Source organism: Mauremys reevesii, linkage group 3, assembly GCF_016161935.1.
Source record: "Mauremys reevesii isolate NIE-2019 linkage group 3, ASM1616193v1, whole genome shotgun sequence".
Classification (NCBI taxonomy): domain Eukaryota; kingdom Metazoa; phylum Chordata; order Testudines; family Geoemydidae; genus Mauremys; species Mauremys reevesii.
In genome coordinates this window covers 30,190,574-30,218,044 of record NC_052625.1, presented here as the reverse complement: position 1 = coordinate 30,218,044, position 27,471 = coordinate 30,190,574, and the positions used below count along the sequence as shown (strand labels likewise).

The 27,471-nt window shown below is 39.3% G+C and overlaps 1 protein-coding gene across 18 annotated transcripts in view; it reads left to right on the top strand.

The window, feature by feature from the left end:
* NRXN1 (neurexin 1) overlaps positions 1 to 27,471 on the top strand; it is a 1,269,767-nt gene that overhangs the window by 577,260 nt on the left and 665,036 nt on the right. For 14 of the 18 annotated variants that reach the window (XM_039529854.1, XM_039529856.1, XM_039529851.1 and 11 more), the window contains 3 exons: positions 2,370 to 2,753; positions 22,335 to 22,538; positions 24,792 to 24,818. In XM_039529854.1, the coding sequence (XP_039385788.1) occupies positions 2,370 to 2,753; positions 22,335 to 22,538; positions 24,792 to 24,818 (615 nt within the window). The remainder of the gene's footprint in view (positions 1 to 2,369; positions 2,754 to 22,334; positions 22,539 to 24,791; positions 24,819 to 27,471) is intronic. The other 4 variants (XM_039529862.1, XM_039529866.1, XM_039529860.1 and 1 more) reach the window with 1 other exon arrangement.

Here is a 27,471-nt window from a genome sequence, read left to right as displayed (position 1 = left end):
ATAGAAATATCAGGGCAGGATTGTGTTCCTAATAGCCCAATAGCACCTTATTTCAATATGACTAGTTTGGAATGTGAGGATGTGACCATACACTTCCCAGCTTATGGCTGCCTAACTACATCTTAGCTGACGGCCTTAGCCTGTCACAGTAAGAGAAGGCCATTACAGAGACAGACAGTGATCTTTGATTCTTTCTTTTATACCTCTATAACTAGCTAAGTGATAAGAATACACATAAATTCTTAAAGTATAGGCCTTTGCAGACAGGCCTGAATATCTATATCCTAACAATTCATAATGCAGTAACTACCATATCTAATTTAATATGTATCAAATTAGGTAAAAGGTGTGTGTTGGTTGACACAACTGATTACTAAAAGCTTCGGCAAAATTTTTCACATTAAAGTTAGTTCCTTAATAGGTAGCCTGATATTCAGAGGTGCTGACTTTCTGAGGTTTGATTTAATGGGAATGTGGATGCTCAGAACATCAGAAATAAGACTTGTGATAGAGGTGCTTAAATATAGATTTAGTAAAATAACCTTAGGTTCGCATGATTGCCAATTTTGAGGGATTTTTGATGGAAGAAAGGGTCTCTTAGTTAAAGATTCAACATACCCACCTCCTTCAGTTAGGGATTTTTAATCGTATTTTGATATAGGTGCATGCAAGATCTTGGAAATATCCTTTCCAAATGACATTCCTGGGGAACTGCTCCGTAGTTGTCAATTCTCAATAATAATCCTTGAGGTTTTCTGGATTCTGTGCTGCATAGTGATAATAGGAATGATGTTTCACATGCATCTGTATGTAAAGAGGAATATGATCCTGGGTTCTCCTGCTTTCCATAGTACCCTTTCAAACACATTGCTGAGGGTAAAACATAAAACACACACTGCTGTAACTTATATAGTATAATGTGGCTGGTAGAATCATAGAATATTAGGGCTGGAAGAGACTTCAGGAGGTCATCTAGTCCAATCCCCTGCTAAAAGCAGGCCCAACACCAATGAAATCATCCCGGCCAGGGCTTTGTTAAGATGGGTCTTAAAAACCTCTAAGGATGGAGATTCCACCACCTCCCTAGGTAACCCATTCCAGTGCTTCACCTCCTCATGAAATAGTGTTTTCTAATATCCAGCCTAGACCTCCCCCACTGCAACTTGAGACCACTGCTCATTGTTCTGTCATCTGCCTCCACTGAGAACAGCCGAGCTCCATTCTCTTTGGAACCCCCCTTCAGGTAGTTGAAAGCAGCTATCAAATCCCTCCTCATTCTTCTCTTCTGCAGACTAAATAAGCCCAGTTCCCTCAGCCTCAGTACTTCACTTTAATACAGTGATCTGTAGGGGATTATGATTTCACCTCTTGCTTGAATGTGAAGACAGGATCATATTAAAACCCACACACAGATTTTGTTTTAATAATCTTACTGCAACAGTTGGACTGAATCTGATTAGCACACATGTGCTATGGTTCTCTATGTTCAATTCTTTCAGTTGGAGTCCTCAGTCTTTACAATTATTTTCAGAGTAGAGGATCTTGACAATTGATCATCCTAGCCAACATTTTGAGCAACACATCTGAAGCTTTTTTGAGACTTCTTGCCTAAATGGCAGAGCTAAAATTTCAGGCTTGTTTTTGTTTTTTAACTGAAAGCAAAAATAAATAAATATTTCTGATTTCATGATTTCTCTCGCACTTCCCTCTTTCCCTGTAACAAGCACATATTTATATGCAAATGTCAGAGGCATTGATTTTTTCCCCTCTGGGTGTATATCACTATCTCTTTAATAATTGGCTGCCTGGCAGCCGATGAGAGTACTTCCCCTCCCCTCCCAGACAAAGGGTCTGATCCGAAGCTCATTGAAACAAATCAGAGTCTTTTCAATGATCTGGATGGGCTTTGGATCCAGCCCAAAGACTCCGCCATTATCTCCTCAGAGGCAGAATCCCAAGCACGGGATCTTGAGCCACTTAGAGGGCAGTGCAGAGAGTTGCTGTTGCACCAACAGGGTATTTCTGAAGATCGCCCTGAAATATATTTGATTTTTTTGCACTGAATAATACATTTTATCTACCTGAAATCCCTTACATTGATTTTAGTTTACATACATTCAAGTTCATGCAGTATTTTGTGAAAATGTTTGTATACCACATATTTCCTGATAGTGTTTAAGAGATATTTTAATACAAAATAATATGTCATTTTATTATTTTAAAATGTGTAAATACAACATTTATCTAGGGCTTTCACGCATGAGATATTTGGCAATAAGCAAATACTGCATTTTGGGACTCAGGGAATAAATGCTGCCAGAATTCTCTTTAATATCTTTAAAATCTTGCATTTTGTTGTTTCTTACCAGGTACCATTTCTGTGAACACATTACGTACACCTTACACTGCACCAGGAGAAAGCGAAATCCTAGACCTAGATGATGACTTGTATCTTGGGGGCTTGCCAGAAAATAAAGCAGGGCTGGTCTTTCCAACAGAGGTGTGGACAGCACTTCTCAATTACGGATATGTTGGCTGCATCAGAGACTTGTTTATTGATGGCCAAAGCAAGGATATTCGACAAATGGCTGAAATTCAAAGCACTGCTGGAGTGAAACCCTCATGCTCAAGAGAAACTGCAAAACCATGCCTGAGCAACCCCTGTAAAAACAATGGTGTATGCAGGGATGGGTGGAACAGATATATCTGTGATTGTTCTGGTACAGGCTACCTTGGCAGATCATGTGAGAGAGGTAGGTTTCAAAAGATTGTGCATCACTCTACAATGTAGAAATTAACAATGATTAAAAATGGCAAGTACTGTGTTAACCTTTTTAAAAAATAACCCTCATTGTCTGTTGCTCTTCTTCACACTGGTTTTATATTGGCAGAAAACTAAATTGAATCAAGTGGCCATATGAAAGAGTTTGGGGGAGATTTTCAAAGGCACAAATGGCAGGTAGGTGCCTAACTCCCACTCATGATGAGTAAGAGTCAGGTGCCTATCTGCTATTTGTGACTTTGAAAATCCCAGCTTTTGTCATTTTACAAGCTGAGCTGTGAAGAGCTTTGTGACAACATGAGAAAGTACTTTCTCTTATTATTAATTTACTGAAATGTGACTCTGTGAAACCTGAATTCACCACAATCTGACTCAGAAATGAGGACGAAGTCTCCACACACGTACACTGGTATAACCCCACTAACTACTGTACATTCTTGAATTCCATGAGTGAAATTCTGGCTTCATTGACGTCCTTGGCAAAACTTTCACTGGCTGCAGTGATTCCAGGATTTCACCTCTTGAATGTAAATGAGAAAAAATCAGGCCCCTGGAATCTAGGTTCACTCTTTGCGGGGAATAAAATTACTGTTCATCATAAGTAGTAAAATAATTTATATTGAAAATTAATGAATATAACCTTTAGCTGTGAAGATGAGTGTAAAATCAGATAGTAGCTATACAAGTTTAATTTAAAAAAATTGGGGAGGAAAAGAAATTTGGGTCTTACAAGTATAGGTTATTTCTGATATAATTTCTATTTTATTTTAATTAGTTTGATTAACACCTTAATAATCTGCAAACACAGTGGAATATCAGTGATATTTAAAAGTAGCATATTTCAGTAATAACACTGAGAAGAATTTGATGCTGTTTTATTGAGTCATGTATATACAACTTATACTAATGGGCAATTTTTTCTGTGTGCAATACACAGTTTTATAGTAAAAAAGGAACATTGAGTAGCTCATTTTAATATTTTGTATCAAACAGATAGAGCTTTTATTTTTAAATTGACACCAAACAGAATCTGTACAGACACTTTCAGTGCTTTGCACACACATTGCGTAAATCTTAGCTGCAATACATTAACCATGATTTTTTACAATAGTATTTGTATGTTAGCAACTGAATATTAAATCTGCTTTTCTGTTTCTCTTTTTATAAGAAGTCTTTACTTTTGTAGTCTAATATTCTCTCTTCTGTGATTTTATTACAATACAAGCAAAGACCCAGACCTTTTATTAATATATTTCAAAGAAAAGAGAGAAATGAAATTTGACATCCTTATTTTTAAGGATAAGTGGGGAAACTAACAGTTTATCAGAACAAACATCTCATTTAGTATTTGTATTCCAGTTTGAACAAGAAATGTTCAAATGCCAGAACTCTTATTTTGTGAAATCTTATATTACAATTGACTCATAATATAGTCTTCCCTTCTAGCCGAAACCTAATCTGCAAGTTTATTGACTGTCAGTTAAAGTTTTTTCTGTATAGTTTAATTCATTTTGCTAGATAAGTGGTCACCTAAAGATTTTACTGTTTAAAAATAAAACTGATGAATGTTTTTTGTTTGTTTGTTTGTTTTTAAGAAAGTCTAGATATAATCTTGAGGAAGTCCCATTGCTTTTGTGGTAAATGAAGTCAGGTTATTGGCATTTAAAAGTAGGTCCCAGACTTTTAAAAATGCAAGCCCCTTTCGCTAGAGGCCAGTTATTTTGATTTCTCCAGATTGTTCTATTACTGGTGGAGTGAAGTTGGCAGAGGGCATAACCAAACTGTCAGATGAATTACAAAAACCTTCAGTTAAATATGCATGGTGTACCACCCTGTGGCAAAATTACGCTATTACATATGGAGAAGTAAAAATAGTACCTACATCTTTCCAGATCAGGAGGAGCTAGGAAATATTTACATATTTCAGTCATTAGAGACAGGGACAACTAACATATGCAAATCTACAAATGAGAATTTAATAGCAAACTTCATCATAGGGATTTGTCTTAAACATATTTAATGGGTCACAAGAACTCGCACAGAATCCTTTTCATCTCCAGTTATTTTTCCCCCTAGTATATTTTTAGCCATTGTCCAATTCAGGACTTAATTTCCTTGCACATATAACTTCACCTACTGGGAGTGATGGTAATATGGTATTCTTACTAGCTTCCTCACAATCATATCTGGCTCTTGTCCAGAAGAAATCTTTGTGCAGTCAGTGCAGGATCATTTCCTACCCTTGGGTTTCCCAATCCAGAGGAAACTGCACTGAAAGCAGTTCTCCTTCCAGTAATGTTTGTATCCCAAATGGTCATGCATTAATACGATTACAGCTTTTGAGATTCTGAAAGCAGTGTGTTGGCATTTTACCACACAAATTGTTATAACTATTACCGGTGTGGAATAACTGATACATTATTGTATTTAGTGATATAAATAACACAATTATAATTGTTTTAAGTAATTGAAGTAAAATAAGAACATGTTCACCTCCACAAACAATAGAACCTTACAAAGTGGGAAACCATGTTAGAATAAAATATTTGAGGTTAAACAACTGGGCTTTGTAATTAAGTGTTAGGAAATTAGGATATCTACAGCAAACATGGCATATATTTACATTTTATGACACTAACATTTATGTGCCATGAAGCTTTCTTTGCCTTAATAATCAAATAAATAATTTATCCTTATTATATGTATCAATACTGTACAATACAAAATATTATAAATTAATATTTATGGTAGGTCTACACTACAAGTGTAGGGGGAGGGATAGCTCAGTGGTTTGAGCATTGGCCTGCTAAACCCAGGGTTGTGAGTTCAATCCTTGAGGGGGCCACTTAGGGATCTGGGGCAAAAATTGGTCCTGCTAGTGAAGGCAGGGGGCTGGACTTGATGACCTTTCAAGGTCCCTTCCAGTTCTAGGAGATTGGTATATCTCCAATTATTACCTTTACCTTAGCAGGACATCTGCTATGCTGCAGCAGTGCTATACTGTAGACCTACTACAGCCACAGAAGGGGATTTTCCATCACTATAGTAAATCCATTCCCTTGAAACAGTAGCTAGGTTGGTGGAAGAATTCATCCATCGACCTAGCAGAATCTACAGTGGATATTAGATTGACCTATCTACAGCACACAGGGCATAAAATTTTTCACACCTGTAAGTGATGTAGCTAGGTCACCATAAGTTTTACATGTAGAGCAGGCATCAGATAAATTAAATGTATTCAGGTAAGCAGGGCCTGATTAAATTCATCCTAGGGTACATAAGGAACTAGCTGAAGCAATCTCAGAACTGTGAGCAGTTATCTTTGAGAACTCATGGAGGACATATGAGGTCCCAGAGGACTGGAGAAGGGCAAACAGAGTATGTATCTTTAAAAAAGGGGGGAAATATAGACCAGTCAGCCTAACTCTGATATCTGGAAAAATACTGGAACAAATTATTAAACAATTTGTAAGCACCTAGAGGCTAGTAAGATAATAAGTAATAGCCAACATGGATTTGACAAGAACAAATCATGCCAAACCAACCTAATTTCCTTCTTTGACAGGGTTAGTGGCTAATTGGATCGGTGAAAGCTGTAGATGTGAGGCTTTTGATACTGTGCCACATAATTCTCATATGCAAAGTAGGGAAATTTGGTTTAGATGAAATCACTGTAAAGTGGGTGCATAACTGGTTGAAAGACTGTACTCAAAGAATAATTATCAATTATTTTTTGTAAAATTGGGAGGATGTATCTATTGGGCTCCTGCCTGGGTCTGTCCTGGGTCCAATGATATTCAATATTTTCATTCATGACTTGGATAATGAGGTGGAGAGTATGCTTATAAAGTTTGTGGATGACACCAAGAAGAGAGAAGTTGCAAACACTTTGGAGGACAGGATTAGAATTCAAAATAACCTTGACAAATTGGAGACTTAGTCTGAAATCAACAAGATGAAATTAAATAAAAACAAGTTCCAAATACTGCACTTAAGAAGGAGAAATCAAATGCACAAATACAACAATATGTATAACTGGCTAGGTGGTAGTAGTGAAGAAAAGGATGTGGAGATTAAAGTGGATCACAAATGTAATTAGAGCCAACAATACAATGCAGTCGTGAAAGAGGCAAATAGCATTCTGGGGTGCATTAATTGGCATATTGTTTGTAAGACACAGGAGGTAATTGTCCCGCTCTGCTCATCACTGGTGAGACCTTGGCTGGAGTACTATGTCCAGTTCTGGGTGCCACACTTTAGGAAAGACGAGAACAAATTGCTATCCTATGGACTCTCACCAACAAAAAATATTAAAAGGTTTAAAAAACCCTGACCTATTTGGACAGGTAAAATAAAAAAAAAACTGGAATTTTTTAGTCTTGAGAAAGGAAGGTGGATGGATACCCTGGTAAGTCTTCAAATATGTTTGTGGCTGTTATAAAGAGGACTGTGATCAATTGCTCTCCATGTCCACTATAGGTGGGACAAGAAGTAATCAATTTAATCTGCAGCAAGAGGGATATAGGTTAGATATTAGGAAATACTTTCTAACTATAAGGATAGTTAAGCACTGAATAGGTTTCCAAGTGAGGTTGTGGAATCCCTGTCTTTGGAGGTTAAGAAAAGCTTAGACAAACATATGTTTGGGATAGTCTAGATATACTCGGCCCCGCCTCAGGGTAGGTCCATACTTACCCGCCGGGTCGACGCGGAGAGTTTGACTTCTTGGAGTTAATCTAGACGCGATAGTTTGAACTCCGGACGCACTCCTGTCGACTCCAGAACTCCACCACCGCGAACGGCGGCGGCGGAGTCGACGGGGGAGCCGCGGACTTCGATCCCGCGGCGTCAGGACAGGTAAGTCAGTCGAACTAAGGTAGTTCGACTTCAGCTACGCTATTCACGTAGCTGAAGTCGCGTACCTTAGTTCGACCCCCCCACCCCCAGTGTAGACCAGGCCTCAGTGTCAGGTGCTGGATTTCACAAGGTTCCTTCCGGGCCCATATTTCTATGATTCTATGAATAGGGGGTGAGTCTATAATCTGATCAGACTAGTAACTAAGGAAAAGCCATAAGACACAAAAACCATTTTATGCTCATTCCAGCCTATTTAAAGTTAATAGTTTTTTGTGTGTGTGTGTGCAGAAATTGGGTTGTATGTGCTTATCTTCCTACTGTAACAAATTATTGGTTATACATAAAGTAAAAACATCAGTATAATCTATGGATTGGTTTAGTTGTTTATGGAAACTAAAGCAGATGGAGTGACAGATGTCATAGCAATATAATTTGGCTGTGTCTCTGATTTTCATCATGGATCACAATATGTGACTACCTCTTGGCAAAGCCTTTCACAGGTGCATACTTTTGACTGGACAACAAGGAACAATGCATGAGAGCAAATTTATTGAAGAAAGGACAGGCATACAAAGGTGCAAGGAGTTAAATTAAATGAACTTTCCACAGGGGAAATACACTTGAGTGTATTTTTTCCTCTGTACATTTGTCTCTGTACAATTGTCTCTGTACATTTTTTAATAAAATAGAAAAACTCCTAACAAATGCAAGACAATATGAAAAATCATGTGTTTCCTATTGTTATAATAACCTCATCTCCTACCTATTTAATTACTACAAATTTCATCCTTTGCACCCTGCTAAATCCTGTGGGGCTAGATTCTCCCACCCTACTCTTGTTGTGTCGTGAGGACATTCCCCTCAAATAATCCTACCGGAGTAAAGTACTACTTGCCATGTATGAAGGTGGCAGAATCTTACCCATGTTAAACATTTATCCTAACTGTAGTGTAACAATTTCAGTTTTCATCCATATTTTATCCAGTAATTATTTATAGATTGAGAATTATTAGAAAGTACTCCCAGAGACCCCTCAAGTCTGCCACTATTTGCTTTATTTCATCCAAGCTGCTTTTTGAAGAAAAGGGTGTTAACATCCAATATCACGGATCTTTCCTTCACATTTTGATGTATTGGGTCATGTCACAAAGTCTCCTGTTGACTGTAGTATTTTTTAAATCTAAGTCACTTCTTATTGCAAAACATGAAGCTATTTTATCTGGTTATGTGAAGTTTTAGATTTTTGGGAGAAATTTTAAAAAAGTAGAAAAATAAAAATAAAATAATGAATACACTTGCAAACACACATTGAAGTCATTGGAACTACTCCATGATCTGGATCTCTAATAGTTACAGATCTGATATAAGCACTATTAAGGGGCAAATTCTGTTCTTTTGTACTTAAGCGTAAATTCTCTGATTTAAGAATGTAGTTGCTATGAAGGAAAGATATGTAAGTTGTTAATGACTTTCTCTGTTGTGGTATTAAAATGTAATGTTATTGTGTTACAGTGTAACCTATAGAGCTTAGCCAAAATCAGGTTTCATTGTCCTAGGCATTCTATAAACATATAGTCCCTGCCACAAAGAGCTTACAGTTTAAATAGAAAACAGGGAAAAAAAAGTAAAGGGGAAACAGAGGTAAATTGACTTGGCCACACAACAGGTCAATGGTAAAGATAGATATACTACCCATGTCCCCTGAGTTCCAGTCCAGTGCACTATCACTGGTCATGCAATGTCACCAAAATGTAACCTGCTTAAATTCTTACAGAATTCACAAAGTATTTTGGACTACCCAAATCTGCATTTTTTGTGTGAAAAAGTTTCATATAAAAAAATCATCCAGCCGGGAGGGAAGGGATGCAAGGGGGATGATGCATCATCTTTCCCACAAAATGTCAGTGTTGGAAAACACTTCTTCCACCTCCACATTGTGGAACCCTATCTGAGACAGGTGCAAAGACCATGCTAAAGTGACTTGTGAGGAAGCCATTATTACACCTTCAATACATAAATTATGGAGCAGAACTAGTTAGTAAAATAGTTTAAAAAAAATTGAAGCAGCCTGATGAAACAGACTGGGCTTTTCAGGATAACATCTTCAATGTTTCATTGAGTATAAATCCTTTTAAACTGTATCTCAAAAAAGGTGTTTGAAATCCTTTCAGATATCCTTACTCGACTCCTCCACATTTTTCCTAGGCTATCATTTTAACTTTTATTACATGCCATGGATATTTAAATTAATCATGATATAGGCAGAAATACAAAACATAATCCCCGTATAAGAGTTTATAACAATTTAAAATACTGTTATGTCTGGACCATATCACAGCTAATTACGAAGTGAGGAATGGGATAACTGAAACTGGCCCACAACTGGTCCTTTGTTTTTCAATACCGTATACTTCAGTCTTCATATTCCAATGTCCTGATCTGCTACTGCCTTGAAAATGCAATCTTATTCTCAGTCAAACTTCTCATCCTATCCACATCCTTCACCTCCTCTTCACATGAGCTTCGTTGCTCCTGTATAAGCCAAGCCAAACCTCCCACTCTTCACATTGAATAAATCATTTTCTTTTTTCTCTGATACTTATTTTTAAAGCTCTTGTCCCATTCCCTCTCACCTCTCACGGCTCCCTACATTTTTTCTTCTTTCCTCCCCTTGCTTTCCTTTCACTTAGCGTCACTACAGTGCCAGTAGCTTCTTTCTGACATGAATAATGGTAATTAAATGCTGGTTCCAGAATTGTAAGCTCTTTGGGGCAGGGACCACCTTTTTGTTCTGTTTGTACTGCATGTAGCACAGTGGGGTCTGGTCTGTGACTGGAGCTTCTAGTTGTCACTGGAATAGAATTAATAAATAAATAATTCCCGATCAGTGATGCAAGTCTAAAATTTAAAAAAGGAGATGGCTACTACTGCGTCAAAGAGAGGTGGCATGGAGAATGATTGGGGGGATGGAGGAAAGGTGGGAGGGAGTAGGAAATATTGGAGTAAATAATGTAGTACATATAGTTTCAGAGGAAAGTAAGAAGTCACTTACTGTGCAATGGAGGGCTAAGCATTCCTCAATAAGAGGAGGAAGCAGATGCATTGAGAACAAGACAGGAAGGGAAGAAAATAGAAGAGAGAGGTGTGTGCTCATTTTCTGTTCACTTGACAGATTTAAGTCTTCAATTTTAATTGGAAAACATTTTTATTGTAAATTTTAGTCCTTACTTCTAGTCCTTTGGGTTGAACTTTATGTCTAAATTGCTCAAGGTATACACTGAAGAATAGGAACATCCCTTTGGCCCTTTGAGGAGTTTGTCTCCTTTTTGAAATAAACAAATGAGAGAATAACAAAAAATGTGGCAGGGTTTTTCAAAAGGGGGCTAGGAGAAGCCTCACAGGAAAGTCCATAGGAATTGGGATCTCTGTTCCCTTAGACAATTTAGAAAATCCCTGCCTACATCAACATTAACAGCCTGTTTTACATCTGTTTAACTCCATTGACTTCACTGAAGGTAATCTAGATGACACTATTTCAAATAAAAACAGAATCAGGCCCTGAGAATTTCAACAAGTATGTATATAAAGATAAGACTTACATTTTTTGAGCATGGAAGGGAAATATTTCTTTAAGCAAAGTTATCAGTTCATAAATTCATCCAAGAAATGTTTCATTTCATCAGTTTTTCCCAAGCAAGGATTAACATCTCACTTGTGTTGGATAATTCTTCCCTGTACCTGAGATTCGATGCTGCCATAAAAAAGAAAAAGAAAAACCAGCTAGAATCAATGGCTTTCAGTATTGTTTAATAAAGGCCCTTTCCCTGTTTTGCTTCCAGCACTGTAATGATAGTAAAACTGTTATTCTCTGCCCTAGAGGCTGTGCCTCCTCTTGACAAGTAGCATATTATTCAACATTTATCACAGCCATTTTGAGCTTAAACTTCTGCTCTAGTAGCATTTAATCTAATGAACCTCTTTGGAGCAGCTGAACAGGAAAAAAAACAACAATCTATGTCACCATCATGCACACAGCCCCATACTCATGTGAGGGTTATGGGCACAGATGATGAGAGCTTTAATCCACAGTAGTCCTTTGAGACTCATACCCAGCCCTGCATAACCACTCTACCCCAAGCTTCCTCCATTTATTCAGGCTATCATCTTGCTACATCAACAATCCGTAGTGGATGCTTGTAAAAGTTGCAAGGAAGGAAACCAGAATCTCCTGGTTGCTGAGAGGAAATTAAAGAGAGAGAGAGAGAGAGAGAGAGAGAGAGAGAGAGTGCAAAACCTCATGCTCCATGAGCCACTCTTACATTATGGAGGAAAATGCTTTCCTAACCTAAAAAAAGATTGACCAAAGCTTTCCAGAATATCCTGTATAAACTTATTTTAACATAAGAGTATGATTAGGCAGGAAGGCATGACAGCAAGGATGCAGAAGAAAATTGCCATCCTGGGATGAGAGAAAATAGAACTCCCTTTAGTGGTGCAAAGGCCATCCACAACCCAGCTGTAGCTTACTAGCCAGTCAGGGCAGAGGGAAGTAGAAGTAGGGGCACAACATTCCAAGATGCACCAGGAGCCTTAAAAAAAGGAGATGGGAGTAGAGGAAAAAATCAACCTCCTCCACTCAGGCTGTCACCACACCCAGTAATGCCGGATATGGGAAAGAAACTTCATACCCTGCTCAGCAAGATTCAAACCCCACTCTGACTAGTAAGGTAAGTATTATTAAAAGTCTGAGATTTACATCTGCTTGATAGCAGTCATTTGTGGCCCTTTGGGCTTAAGCCATCCCACAAGCTGCCACAACTGCAAACTGCCACTCTGAGAGATAAACAGAACACTGCCAAAGAGGTCAACTTTGGCCCCCCTAGACTCAGAGGTTAGAAGACCATTTGCTGTGTGTGGGAAAATGTGATGATAAGGGCTCCCTTTCTCAAAAATATCAATAAAAGAATTTGAGATCAATAAGCTTTCAGTTTCTGCCAAAGAATAATCTTTAGGGTTCACTATTCTTCCCATGACTGCTTCCCATAATACTTTAGTTTCCCTAATATTACTAATAGGAAGAAAAACAGATCCACTTTTCACCTGTTATACCATAGGAGTCGGAAAATCTCTGAGTGCTAATTTCCAAAAGGATATTTTTACATTTTGCAATGTCCTACAAAACAAAATCCCTGTAAATTTCATTTTATGACCTGCTGCTGGGTTCCATCTATCCATTGAGCAAAATGTCAATAGTAACAGTAAAGAAGTTATCATCAGATAATTTTTTACTGCACAATAACCTTGAATCAGACCCTGAAACATTACTCACTCTAACTTCATCAGGATTATTAACAATTCTGTAGACACCACAGAATCACCAGAAATCATGGCCCTGGAAGACAGTGAAGAAAAATCAAGAAGAACACATTAATTTTCTCTTCTGGTACCTCTTTGCTAATACTGCTTGAAGATTTGAGAAGGAGTGAGTGGGTGGGAATGATAGAGATACTCCTGGATCTGCCACCAAATTTAAAAGAGACCCCTTTCCCTGCAGCTCTCTTATTCTGGAACCTGGAGAAGAATATCTTTCTGTGATGACTGAGGCAGCGGGTACTGTAGTGCTCTGCATGTAACAGCCATAGAAAAATATTTCTTGTTAACAGTGACTCTTCCCACAGACTCTTCTCTTGGATAAATAACAGCTAGCTTTGATACAGCACTTTTTCATCAGTAGTTCTCAAAGCATTTTACATAAGAGGTCAGTATCATTAGCTTCATTTTACAGGTGGAGAAACGGAAGCACAGAGAACTGAAGTGACTTGCTTAAGGTCACCTGCAGGCCAGTGGCAGAGCTGGAAATAGATTCCCAATGCACCTCTATCATATTTTCCATTTCCGGAATGCGTGATGATATTGATTTCCAGTTCTTGCACTGGTGTAATTCTTGTTGTCACCACACTGAACAAATCCTCCTTTCTCTCCCCAAATTTGTCATTTGTTTAGGGCATTTCTGTGTAGTCCATCAGCACTTGATTGTGATACCCATGCCAGTTTGACCAACAATTTAGAGCTTGAATGGATTTCTGAGTTATTGTCCAAAGGCCTTTTGTCATTTGGTGTCAACTCAGGCTTCTCAGACGGGTTTTTGGAACATCTCTTTCCAAAATAACTGGTGTGGTTATGCAAAAAAGGACTGACAACTGCTCATCATGACAGTAAATCCTGGAAGGCCATTGTTGAAGAAATCAATACCTGTTCACACTCTTTTTTATCTTTCTGACCCCCAGCTAACATCTCAGTAATCCCCCAAATGCAGAGTATCCCAGAGTATCTCAGGGTAAACAATAAAGACATACCAATTACACAACTAGGCCACGACTGTCATGCTATCCTTTTCTTGCTACCCAATCTCCAGGGATTATTTTAGGGAATCTACAATGAGCCCTAAAATATCTATTCTGATATGGGGACAAGAAAATATTTTGCTCAGTTTGTCATACCCCCACTGCTTTTAGTATATCTGCATTTATTGAATATTGAAAATCTCTCTAAACTCCTCTTAACTAACATGCCAATTACAAAATCTTATTCCAGATTTTCAGTAACTGTACCAAAACCTTTTTGACCATGATAAAGGTCCTACACATACCAGATACCATGACTTGTCATTTGTAAAACTGCCCCTTCCAACTGAGCCAGAGGAACTTCAAAAAATTGGAATTAAATGGGATGCCCAAAAATATCTCACTGAGGTCTGCTTTGACAATGAAATTTCTCATCAGAACCATGAGCAATAATTCCTTTATCTGTCTATTCTGAAAGATTTTTGATTTAAGAAGGGCAGAAACCCCCTTCTCCTCCTTCCCAAGGCTGTTTTTTCCTGCAAATATAGAACTGATAAAATCCCCCAGACTTGCAATTTCTAAAGCCTTAATGATAATATTAGCAGTCTGTTCTTCCAGTGTCTGGGTGATTTCCACAAATAATTTTACTGGTGAGGGTTTAGTGGTTGGAAACGAATTTAAAATAATGTAACCCACCCGCCACACAACTCCAGTCTGACTTTGGAGGGTTTATATGCCTTCAAACTTTGTTATAGTGACCTACCTTTACATTGGATAATGCCTGGAAAATGTAGAGACAGTTTATTTCTCTAGTGATTGCAAAGGGGGGCCCTTGAAAAGTTTTAAAATTTATGTTAAGTAAACCAACAACCTTACCACCATTTGGTTTTTCTTATGGTATTTTCTATGGTACTCACTGTAGCATCCAAGTTCCTGGCAAATACTAATCCATTTAGGTTCATAACACTGGTGATATAAGGAATAATTATCTCCATTTTGCAGATGAAGAAACTAAAACATAGAAAGAATAAGTAGCTTTATTTGCTCAGTAAAGCCTGTGGTAGAGCCAGCAATAGAACAAAGCTCTCCTGATTCACAGTCTAGGGCCTTAGCCACAGAACCATCTATCCTCTCCAGCTGGATAATGAAATCCACTGGTAACAGGACATTCTGACCATTGAAATAGACTGAAAAAGTCTGCTGGCAGAAAAAAGGTGCACATTTTGAATCCCAAACTGGAACTTGTATGTGAGAAGTCCTTTCATGGTCATCTTGCCCGTGGATTTAGATTGTCTCCTTCCTTTAAATTAATCGATGTGGCAAACAAGAGCAAACTTTGCTTGACACTTCTGGCTGCTTCCACAATCTATACAGTGCAGTCTGCTCTCACCACTCTAAGCCAGAAATCCATTTTAATTGCCATCTGGCAAAGAGCTGACATCTTTGTGACAGTGTGAGGTTCTCTCACTTACTGCTTTCTACTGCTAAAGAAGTTACCAGAGGACCAATGCCATCAGCCACTTTCCACGCAGTCCTCAACATCCAGCACTTTCTAGTCAGTCTCTTCTGCTTGAAATTACCATATATACTCATTCATAAGCCGAATTTCTTTAGTAAAAAAGTGAAGCACCAGAGAAGGGGGGTCGACTTATGAACAGGTATAGAGAGGGAGAGGTGGGACACAACCCCTCCCCGCAACAGAGGGAGCAAGAAGAGGCAGCAGAGCCAGAAGGGAAGAGGCAGGGCCAGAGTCTCTCCGCTTCTGGCCACGCTGCTCTCCCCCTAGCCTCCGAAGCAGCTGCAGCTTTGGAGCTGGCAGGCTGCAGCCTTGCCACTCGACTCTGCCCCCTAGAGTAGGCTGTGGCCGTGCTGCCCGGGCGCCAGAGCACGCTGCGGCCGTGCCGCCTGGCCCAGCCCGCTGGAACATGCTGCGGCCGTGCCGCCCAGTCTGGCCCACCAGAGCAGGCTGCGTCCACGCTGCCCAGCCTGCTGGAGCAGCTCCAGCCAGGCCACAGACATTCTCCACTGGCCCTCCCCAGCTAAGATGGGAAGAGGTGGGATGGGGTGAGTGTGGGGGGTCCCGGGCTAGGGGATGGGGTCATATTGGGGGTGGTCACAGGGGTTACCCCCTTGAACCCCAGCTTCTCCTCCCCCCCAAATTTCCCCACCAGTTGCTGTCCCGGCCCATCAGGGTAAGCAGCTGGCACGCCAGGACACTTTGTTTACTTAGGTTTACCTCCGTGCCTGCGGACGCTCAAGGTAAACAAACTATCTCGGCCCACCAGTGGCTTATCCTCATGGCCTGAGAGCCAAAGTTTGCTGACCCCTGAATTATAGGGTTGGCTTATGAATGAGTCATAAAAATTTTCCATTTTTACTTATCCATCTTGAGGGGGTTGGCTTATAAACGAACCAGCTTATGATCGAGTATATACGGTATCTCAAAAAATGTTAAAGACCTCTTCTAAACTAGGGGCATTTAAACAATCCACAGTAGTTATCCAGATTTCCTTGTAAAATACTTCAGCACATGCAATAGGCTGGGTAATAATTTCCTTCGTTTAGTCATCTCCTGACCTATGATTCCAGGTTCCACCGAAGCCAATGTAGGGAGGAGGGATTTAGGACCTGGGGAACCTTTTGGGAAAGGGGCAGCCTATACAGGAAGGATGGGCTCCATCTAAACCAGAATGAAACCAGACTGCTGGCATTTAAAATTTAAAAAGTTGTAGAGCAATTTTTAAACTAAGGTTTGGGGGAAAGCCAACAGGTGCAGCAGAGCATGTGGTTCGGACAGAGACATCCCTTAGGGTAAAATCTATTAATGGAGATTCTCTATGTCCTACTAAGGCAGAGAGGATGGAAGATGATAAAATATGGCTAAGATCTGATGAGACACAGTCAAATGAAAAAGAGTACCATTCAATTACATCACATAATGGCAGATAGCTAAAAAGTGACAATTTTTAAGTGCTTATATATGAATGCAAGAAGTCTAAATAATAAGATGGGTGAACTAGAGTGCCTCATATTAAATGAGAATATTGTTATAATAGGCATCACAGAAACTTGGTGGAATGAGGATAATCAATGGGACACAGTAATTCCGGGGTACAAAATATATCAGAAGGACAGAGCAGGTTGTACTGGTCGGGGACTGGCACTATATGTGAAAGAAAGCGTAGAGGCAAATGAAGTAAAAATCTTAAATGAACCAAACTGTACTATAGAATCTCTATGGGTAGTAATTCCATGCTCTAATAATAACAATATATCAGTAGGCCTATACTACTGACCAGGATGGTGATAGTGACTGTGAAATGCTCAGGGAGATTAGAGAGGCTATAAAAATAAAAAATTCAATAATGGGGATTTCAACTATCCCCATATTGACAGGGGACATGTCACCTCAGGATGGGATGGAGAGATAAAGTTTCTTGACACCTTAAATAACTGCTTCTTGGAGCAGCTAGTCCTGGAACCCACAAGAGGAGATGCAATTCTTGATTTAGTCCTAAATGGAGCATAGGAGCTGGTTCAAGAGGTGAATATACCTGAACCGCTTGGTAATAGTGACCATAATATAATTAAATTTAACATCCCTGTGTGCAGGTGGGGGACAACACCACAGCAGCCCACCATGACAGCATTTAATTTAAGACAGGGAACTACACAGAAATAAAGAAGTTAGTTAAGCAGAAATTAAAAGGTACAGCACCAAAAGGGAAAACCCTGCAAGCTGCATAGACACTTTTCAAAGACTCCATAATAAAGGCTCAATTTAAATGTATACCCCAAATTAAAAAAAACATAGTAAGAAGACCAAAAATGTGCCGCCATGGCTAAACAACAAAGTAAAGGAAGCAGTGAGAGGCAAAAAGGCATCCTTTAAAAAATGGAAGTTAAATCCCAGTGAGGAAAATAGAAAGGAGCATAAACACTGGGAAGTGTAAAAATGAAGTGAAGTGTAAAAATATAATTAGGAAAGCCAAAAAAAATTTAAAGAACAGGTAGTCAAAGATTCAAAAAGTAATAGCAAAAAATTTTTTATAGAGTACATCAGACGCAGGAAGCCTACTAAACAACCAGTGGGGCCACTGCATGACTGAGATGCTAAAGGAGCACTCAAGGACAATAATGCCACTGTAGAGAAACTAAATGAATTCTTTGCATCAGTCTTCATGACTGCGGATATGTGGGGGATTCCCAATCCTGAGCCATTCTTTTTAGGTGACAAATCTGAGGAAGGTATCAGAGGGGTAGCCATATTAGTCTGGATCTGTAAAAGCAGCAAAGAGTCCTGTGGCACCTTATAGACTAACAGACGTTTTGGAGCATGAGCTTTTGTGGGTGAATACCCACTTCGTCGGATGCAGGAACTATCTGAGGAACTATCCCAGATTGAGGTGTCATTAGAGGAGGCTTTGAAAGAAATTGATAAATTAAAAACTAATAAGTCACCAGGATCAGATGGTATTCACCCAAGAATTCTGAAGGAACTCACAAGTGAAATTGCAGAACAACGAACTGTGATATGTAACCTATCATTTAAATCAGATTCTGTACCAGATGACTGGGGGATAGCTAATGTAACACCATTTTTTTAAAAGGCTCCAGAGGGAATACCTGCAATTACAGGCCCGTAAGCTTAAATTTAGTACTGGGCAAACTGGTTGAAACTATAGTAAAGAACAGAATTATCAGACACATAGATGGACATGATTTGTTGGGAAAGAGTCAACATGGCTTTTGTAAAGGGAAATCATGCCTCACCAATCTACTAGAATTCTTTGAGGGGGTCAACAAGCATGTGGACAAGGGTGATTGAGTGGATATTGTGTACTTAGGTGTTTAGAAAGCCTTTGACAAGGTCTCCCACTGAAGGCTCTTAAGCCAAGTAAGCTGTCATGGGATAAGAGCAAAGGTCCTCGCGTGGATCTGTATCTGATTAAAAGATAGGAAACAAAGGGTAGGAATAGGTAGTTTTCAGACTGGAGAGAGGTAAATAGTGTGTCCCCCAGGGGTCTGTACTGGGACCAATACTGTTCAACATATTCATAAATGATTTGGAAAAAGGGGTAAACAATGAGGTGGCAAAATTTGCAGATAATACCAAACTACTCAAGATAGTTAAGTCCAAAGCAGACTGCGAAGAGTTAAAAAAGGATCTCACAAAACTGGGTGACTGGGCAACAAAAAGGGCAGATGAAAATTAATGTTGATAAATGCAAAGTAATGCACACTGGAAAGCATAATCCCAACTATACTTATAAAATGATGGGGTCTAAATTAGCTGTTTTCACTCAAGAAAGAGATCTTGGAATCATTGTGGATAGTTCTCCAAAAAAACATCCACTCAGTGTGCAGCGGCAGTCAAAAAAGCAAACAGAATGTTGGCAATCATTAGGAAAGGGATAGATAATAAGACAGAAAATATCATATTGCTTCAGTATAAATCCATGGCATGCTCTCATCTTGAATACAGCATGCAGATATGATAACCCCATCTCAAAAAAGATATATTGGAACTGGAAAAGGTAGAGAAAAGGGCAACAAAATTACTAGGGGTATGGAACAGCTGGGACTTTTCAGCTTGTAAAAGAGACAACTAAGGGAGGATATAATAGAGATCTATCAAATCATGACTGGTGTGGAGAAAGTAAATAAGGAAGTGTTATTTACTCCTTCTCATAACATTAAATTAATCACCAAATTAAATTAATAGGCAGCAGGTTTAAAACAAACAAAAGAAAGTATTTCTTCACACAATGCACAGTGAACCTGTGGAACTCTTTGCCAGAGGATGTTGTGAACGCCAAGATTATAACAGGGTTCAAAAAAGAGCTAGATAAGTTCATGGAGGATAGGACCACCAATGGCTATTAGCCAGGATGGTCAGGGGTGGTGTCCCTAGCCTCTATTTGTCAGAAGCTGGGAATGGGCGACAGGGATGGATCACTTGATGACTGGCTGTTCTGTTCATTCCCTCTGAAGAGCCTGGCATTGGCCACTATCGGAAGACAGGATACTGGGCTAGATGGACCTTCGGTCTGACCCAGTATGGCTGTTCGTACCTTCTTATATTTCAGTTGACTCCCTCAGCCTTTGGATCAGGCCCTTGGTGTGTCCCACCATTTCTTTGCTGTGACACTTCATTGTCCATGGTCCTACTGGCCCATTCGGATTGGGGGAGTATTTGGTTCCAGCATCAGATAATTTGGCTAGGTTTATGGACCATTTCCACAGACCATTCATCCTCCACATGCACATCATAAAGAGTCTCAGAAACATAATCAGTAATCACTTCCTGTAAACCAGTGGTGGGCAACCTGCAGCCTGCAGCCCATCAGGGTAATCAGCTGGCGGGCTGCCATACAGTTTGTTTACATTTGCACGGCCGCTCGCAGCTCACTGTGGTCGCAGTTTGCCATTCCCAGCCAATGGGAACTTCAGGAAGTGGCGGCCTGGAGAACTGCGGCCACTGGGAGCTGCTAGTGGCTGTGCAAATGTAAACAAACTGTCTGGCTGCCCATCAGCAGATTACCCTGACAGGCCGCAGGGTGCTCACCACTGCTGTAAATTATTGTGCCTCACCACAAAACACACACACAAAAAACATGATGAAAATCCCTTATATATATGACACACTTCTTGGTATGTTTCCCACATGCTGGAAAACTAAAACTGACCAATTGCTCATTGGTCTTACAGCCATTGTGCCATACCACAAATCCTCCCAAGAAGGGAATTCTCTGTGGTATTTGAAACTGACAGTTATTTGTAGTGTTGGACTGTGATTTTTTTCTTACTCCCAAAATATCAGATCCAATTTTAATCCTTTTTTTGAGGCTGTCTCAGTGTTCATAAATATCATTGTGATTCCATCATTCTACAGTCATCATGGATGTGAGATGATTTTCTCCTCATGCAGACCACAAGAGGAATCATGACACATTTCACTTTAATACCTTAAGGCAGTGGTTTTCAAACTGCGGGTCGCGACCCAGTACTGGGTCATGGAATATCAGGCACTGGGTTGCGGTGGCTCTGGTCAGCATTGCTGACCGTGCCATTAAAAGTCCCATTGGCAGTGGTGCCCGGCTAAGGCAGGCTAGTCCCTACCTGTTCTGACATCGTGCTGAACCCCAGAAGTGGCCAGCAGCAGGTCTAGTTCCTAGGCGGGAGGGCCAAGGGGTTCCACGTGCTGCCCCCGCCCCGAGCACTAACTCAGCACTCTCATTGCCTGGGAACCAGCCAATGGGAGCTGGGGGGAACGGTGCCTGTGGGCGAGAGCCATGTGGAGCCACTTGCGTGCCTCTGCCTAAGAGCCGGATCTGCTGCTGGCCGCTTCCAGGCGCAGCATGGTCTGCGGTGCCAGGACAGACAGGAAGCCTGCCTTAGCACCTCCGCTGTGCCGCTGACTGGGAGCTTCCTGAGGTAAGCCTGCACCCCCAACCATGTGCCCCAACCCCCTGCCCCAGCCCTTACCCCCCCCCAAACCCAGAGCCCCTTCCAGCCCAAACCCCTCATCCCTGGCCCCACCCCAGATCCTGCACCCCCAGCCCAGAGCCCTGACCTCTTCCCGCACCCCAACCCCTTGCCCCAGGCCTGGGTCCCCGCCAAACCGAGCCCCCTCCTGCACCCCAAACCCCTTATCCCCGGCCCCATCCCAAAGTCTGCACCCCCAGCCCAGAGCCCTGACCCCTTTCTGCACCCCAACCCTCTTCCCCAGCCCTGAGCCCCTCCCACATCCAAACCCCTCATCTCCAGCATCTGCATCAACAATTTTCTTCAACTGGGTCGCCAGAAAAAAAAAGTTTGAAAACCACTGCCTTAAGGGTTCTTTTTGATAACTTGGTAATAACCATATTCGCGGTAATAAGAACCTTACTGGTTTAAACAGAAAAAGCCCTCAGGGAATGATCAAAGTAGATGACTCAGAGGTGAGTTTTCAAGATGGGAGTGTACTAGTTACCTGGATAGCTTTGACCTAAGTTTACACAATTAGGCCTCAATCTTGCAAGCTCTTGCATATGTGATTTTATGCACATGTGCATAAAGTCCTGCACATGTATAAGGTTTTATCGCATTGGGCCTTAAAAAGTATTGTATAGCAATTGAGTTAATTAAAATAAGTCTCAAAGTTGCATTGCTTGTCCCCAAACCTTTGAGATTTGCGATTTCAAATCAACTTTGCTTATGTATGCCAACAATGATTGTTATACCATTTTTCAACATGATGGTGTTGGATCTTTTGGCTATATACATGTGTTGGCTTTTCTGTTAACAGTTTCAATAAATACAGTATAACTATTTATTTTGTAATTAGCAGTTTTTTTGTCCATTTCCAGAGGCAACAGTTTTAAGCTATGATGGAAGTATGTTTATGAAGATACAGCTCCCTGTTGTGATGCATACAGAGGCAGAAGATGTGTCCTTACGGTTCAGGTCTCAGCGAGCTTATGGCATTTTAATGGCAACTACTTCTAGGGAATCTGCAGATACACTTCGTTTAGAGCTGGATGCAGGACGAGTTAAACTAACGGTCAACCTAGGTAACAAACCCTTCCCCCCCCCTCCAGAAATTAACGTCTTCAGCATTCTTATTCTTATTATTTTGCTTGCAAGCATTTATTGAACAGCCTGTTTGACATTAAAGTTAGATTCTATATGTATATATATCGTGCATATATATATATACACACACACACATGTCCATTTTTTAAAGTTACTGATTTTTATTCTTTTGGTTTTGCATTTTTTATTCTTTACACAGTCTAACATAAGCCATCATAATATATTTTGTACTATTGTGTGTTCTAAAAAGAGAAGGCCAGTTCATCAGTGACATTTCTAGGTGAAATAATTTTAACCTGCTTGATTTCTGAGAATTGGTCTCTACCCACAGATTTTTCATAATTAGCAGCTACAGAAGTTGAGTGTACAGAGAGAAACTGTTCCAGCTATTATATGTAGGTCAGTGTAATTTTAACTCCACCAATTACCATAACATATATATGCATAATCAAAAAAGTCTAATTTTTACACATGAAATATTGTACATTATGTCAACTGATGGGCAATATTGGTTTCTTCTTTTTAGCAGTCACATATGTAGTGAAATCCATCTTTTCTTTTATGAACAATTCTGTAGTGGTATTTTTGTGTCAAAAGATAACACAACCCTTCAATGCCCGAAGTCTGCGGCCCTCAGCAAACAGCCATGTGAACACAAAAAACACAAGCCCTTCTACAGAAAACAAATTAATAAAATGCTATCCTGGTTTGGCATATAAATGACAAAATTTTAAGTTCCTATTTTCTGTAATAAGTATCAAACTCCACATGCCTTTTTCATTTTGCCTTATTTTTTTTGTTGTTGTTTTTGAGAGAGAGAGAAGAGAGTATGAAAGAGAATAAACACAGTAAATAAAAACTCATATAGGTTCTGTAAAGTGATTTATTTTACATTGTTGCTTTCAAGACTGATGAATAACTATCTAAATTAGCTGTTTATATGGTGATTTCATAGATATAATATTAAAGTGTATAGATAACCTGATGATGAGCTGACACCCATTATGTAGAAAAGTAAGTCGCTGAATTACTATTCTGATATTTACGGGAGGTAGGGGTGAGAGGAGGGGAGAGGTTGAAAGAGAGAGAAGGGAATTAAAAGTTAAGGCACCAAGTGGTCATCTTTGACTGTTCTCTTATAGTTCCCTCTTGTGACAGCCTAGGGTTACTGCAAGCAGATAAAAAGTTTTGAATCACAAAATGGCATTGTGGAGCCTCCTTCAGGAAAGCTTTCTGTAGTAAGAGGTGTGTAGGTGCTGGTCCCTGGCTGTTTGCAACCACTTTTCTGATGCGGTTGACGACACATGACAAACTCAGCTATATGGAAACAAAATCTAGGTTTTATATTATTTATGCTCCTCAAAGGTGCTGAAGATAAATTATTGTACGTACAAAACAGTGTTGCATATTTTTAAAATCTGGGGTCATAATCCAACAAAATGATTCTCCAGAGCAATCCAGTCTGTTTTCATATACAGTAGATATCTATATAGGTATAAAAGGAAAGTAAACAAAAAAACAATACTTGTGTTAGCTATAATATTTATTCCACACAAATAACAATTGCGAATTCTTAGGGGAGAACTAAGCTAAAAAGAGATGATATTCCTGAACACCTGGATTTTCCAAATACAATGTTCTTAAATATTAATATGAGACTTTAAATACAGTCATTGTTCTGCTGTGAATTGATTGTATACATTTATATAGAGTAAAATATATACTACAGTGTGAAAGACTATTTACAAACATAGGAAGTGCTTTATATTTTACGATATAGTTTAATAGTAAGAAAAAAGTCCACCTTTGAGGTGTAATATATAACTGTGGTCCAAAATGAATGATGGTGGCTTGGCCTGCTCTATGCCCCATTGTGACGGAGCACTTTTTAATTACACTGAGAAAAATTATCTGTTCTTTCACAGATGGGGAGAAAGTTGTGGCCTGTCTCAATCAAGCATTTTTGACAGTTAAACATGAGTTTTCACTTAGATTTGTCACCATGTAGCTTTGTTTGAAATTGGCCATTTTTGACTCTATACTGCCGTTTCTACATATAAAGTTTTATTGCATTATATCTGGGTTACAGCAATATGTAAAGACTAATTATTTGGAGTGGCCATATTTGCATGTGTCTGTCCCCGGAAGGGTGGACTGTGATTTTATTGGATGTCTGCAGCTATTACCTTGAAGGATAAATTTTCATTTTTCATCTATTCTTCCCCATCTAGACTGTATCAGGATTAACTGTAATTCCAGTAAGTGCCTATTCAAAATTTTTAAAATGTTATTCCTCCATTATAAAATTATGCAAACTAGATGAAAAGATTGTGTACAGTTTACAAGCATTTGATAACTCAGTACTGAAATGCTATATTTATTACACGGGTGTACAAAGTCATCATATTTTCTCTACTGTAAATTGAATATTTTCTCTTGCACACGCACTTAAACCTCAAAAATAAGTAAAAAATTAAGGACACTAAAGGTTTTAAATAGAGGGGGAAATAGTGCAAGGTTTGTTATAGCCTTAGCTATATAGTACATAACTATCCTACTGAATTAATCAAGCTGGATTCTTTTATTGACAATAGCCAAGGGGTATTGAACAAGAATTCATTATTTTCCACAACCTGTTCTACAGTCTTTTTCCCATTGTTCCTTGGCCTTTCACCTCTAATCTATGGTGAGACTCACTGAACATAATTGTCCTTACTACAACAATTCATATTCCATAATCCTCCCAAGCAATTAACCATATTTACTTGTTGCTTCCTGCACAATTAGTTTTGCTAAACACTTGTTTTATGGATATGTAATATATGGGTAGTATTAAGTTAAGGACATTAATGTGTCTGACAAAAACTACATTTGTATGATGATTTTTTACACTCTAATCATGTAAGAACCCTTACATTGAACAATTTTTATCTGTGCTATGCATGTTAATGAAACAGAGGGAAATATTTGCCAGATGAATGGACTAAATTTTATCCTTTCTGATATTATTTGGATTAAGAGGATATATTCCGAAAGGGGATAAAGGACTGTGATTTTATTTTGAGTCAGAGGAGCTCCTGAATGGTGTCAACACAATTATCTATAGTAAGTACCGTAGATTTTAGTTGCTTTATTTTTTTCTCCCAGGTTTTGGTGTCCAGAATTGGTCCTACACAAATATTAAAAGCCAAATAAAAACTATTTAAACATAGCCACCAATAGTACTAAACTCTCCATAATTCATTAGATTAATTACCCATAATTTTTTTCTAGTCCATGAAGAAAAATAGGAAGGTACATTTCCTTCTATATAATATGCAATAATATGCAATGCAGATAGATCCTGCACTAAACAAGCTGCATGAGAACAGAAGTAATGCTTCATTTGTAAAGAAGTTAAACAGAAATCATATTATAAAGCAGTATGTTCTTTAGGTAAGTATTACATTCTAAAATATATTCAGACTTAAAATCTTAACACATTTTAAAACTGTATTTTAAATTAATGTAAAACAAATGTGTCTGCTTGTAGGACAAAGTGGCTTCTTCATAAGAATAGTGTTTCCTAAGGTTCCAGTTCAAGGAGAAAGTATGTCCATTTGTCTGTTCCAAATGTGGTCAAAGGCTGGGCATGTCTTTTTCTTGAATACAGGTCTTTAGATCTAAATCAAGTAGCTATTTGGCACAAATGCAATGACCTTATTTGCTGTTGGCAAATGCATCTTTTCTCTGAATGAAACAATAGATAGTAATGCAGATTTCCTTGATTTCCTATAGAATTTCACAAAATCCCTCCCAAAGGAGATTTAATAACTTTGAAGAAATCTGGAATTATTAATCCATAATATATAATTTGTTTCACTTTGTGTCAACTTTGGACAAGATCAGGTGTCATAAATATTAAGTAAAATGAGTGGTGCACATAAATGCCATCTCAGTGTTGGATCAAGAAAGAAGCTACTAAAGTAGAGCAGGTAATCTAATTAGAGTGCCTGTGGGCTTGAAATGAGCAGTGATGTGGTCAATGGCAAGGATCCCAATACAGTGATTATTATGCCATTATTAATCCTTCTTGTCCTCAGACTGGAGAAAAGCCTGTAGAGAGTCTTTGGGTTAAGTTTAGAGGTGAGAGCAACAAGAATGGTGTTTTGCTGGACGTCTGCTGTAAAACCACCAGACCAAGAGGATGAGGTAGACGAGGTTTTCTTCGAACAACTAACACAAGTTTCCAGATCAAAGGCCCTGGTTCTCACGGGAGACTTCAATCACCCTGACATCTGCTGGAAGAGCAATATAACAGTGCACAGACAATCCAGGAAGTTTTTGGAGAGTGCTGGGGACAACTTTCTTGTGCAAGTGCTGGGGGAACCAACTACGAGCCATGCGCCTCTTGGCCTGCTGCTCACAAACAAGGAAGAATTGGTAGGGGAAGTAGAAGTGGGTGGCAACCTAGACAGCAGTGACCATGAGATGGTCGAGTTCAAGATCCTGACAAAATAAAGAAAGGAGAGCAGCAGAATACAGACCCTGAACTTCAGAAAAGCAGACTTTAACTCCTTCAGGGAACTGATGAGCAGGATCCCCTGGGAGGCTAATATGAGGTAGAAAGGAGTCCAGAAGAGCTGGCTGTATTTTAAAGAAGGCTTATTGAGGGTGCAGGAATAAACCATCCCGATGTGCAGAAAGAATAGCCAATATGTCAGGCAACCCGCTTGGCTTAACACTAAAATCTTCAGTGAGCTTAAACACAAAAAAGGAAGTTTACAAGAAGTGGAAACTTGGACAGATTACTAGGGAGGAGTATAAAAATATTGCTCAAGCATGCAAGGATGTAATTAGGAAGGCCAAAGCACAATTGGAGTTGCAATTAGCAAGGGATCTGAAGGGTAAAAAGAAGGGTTTCTTCAGGTA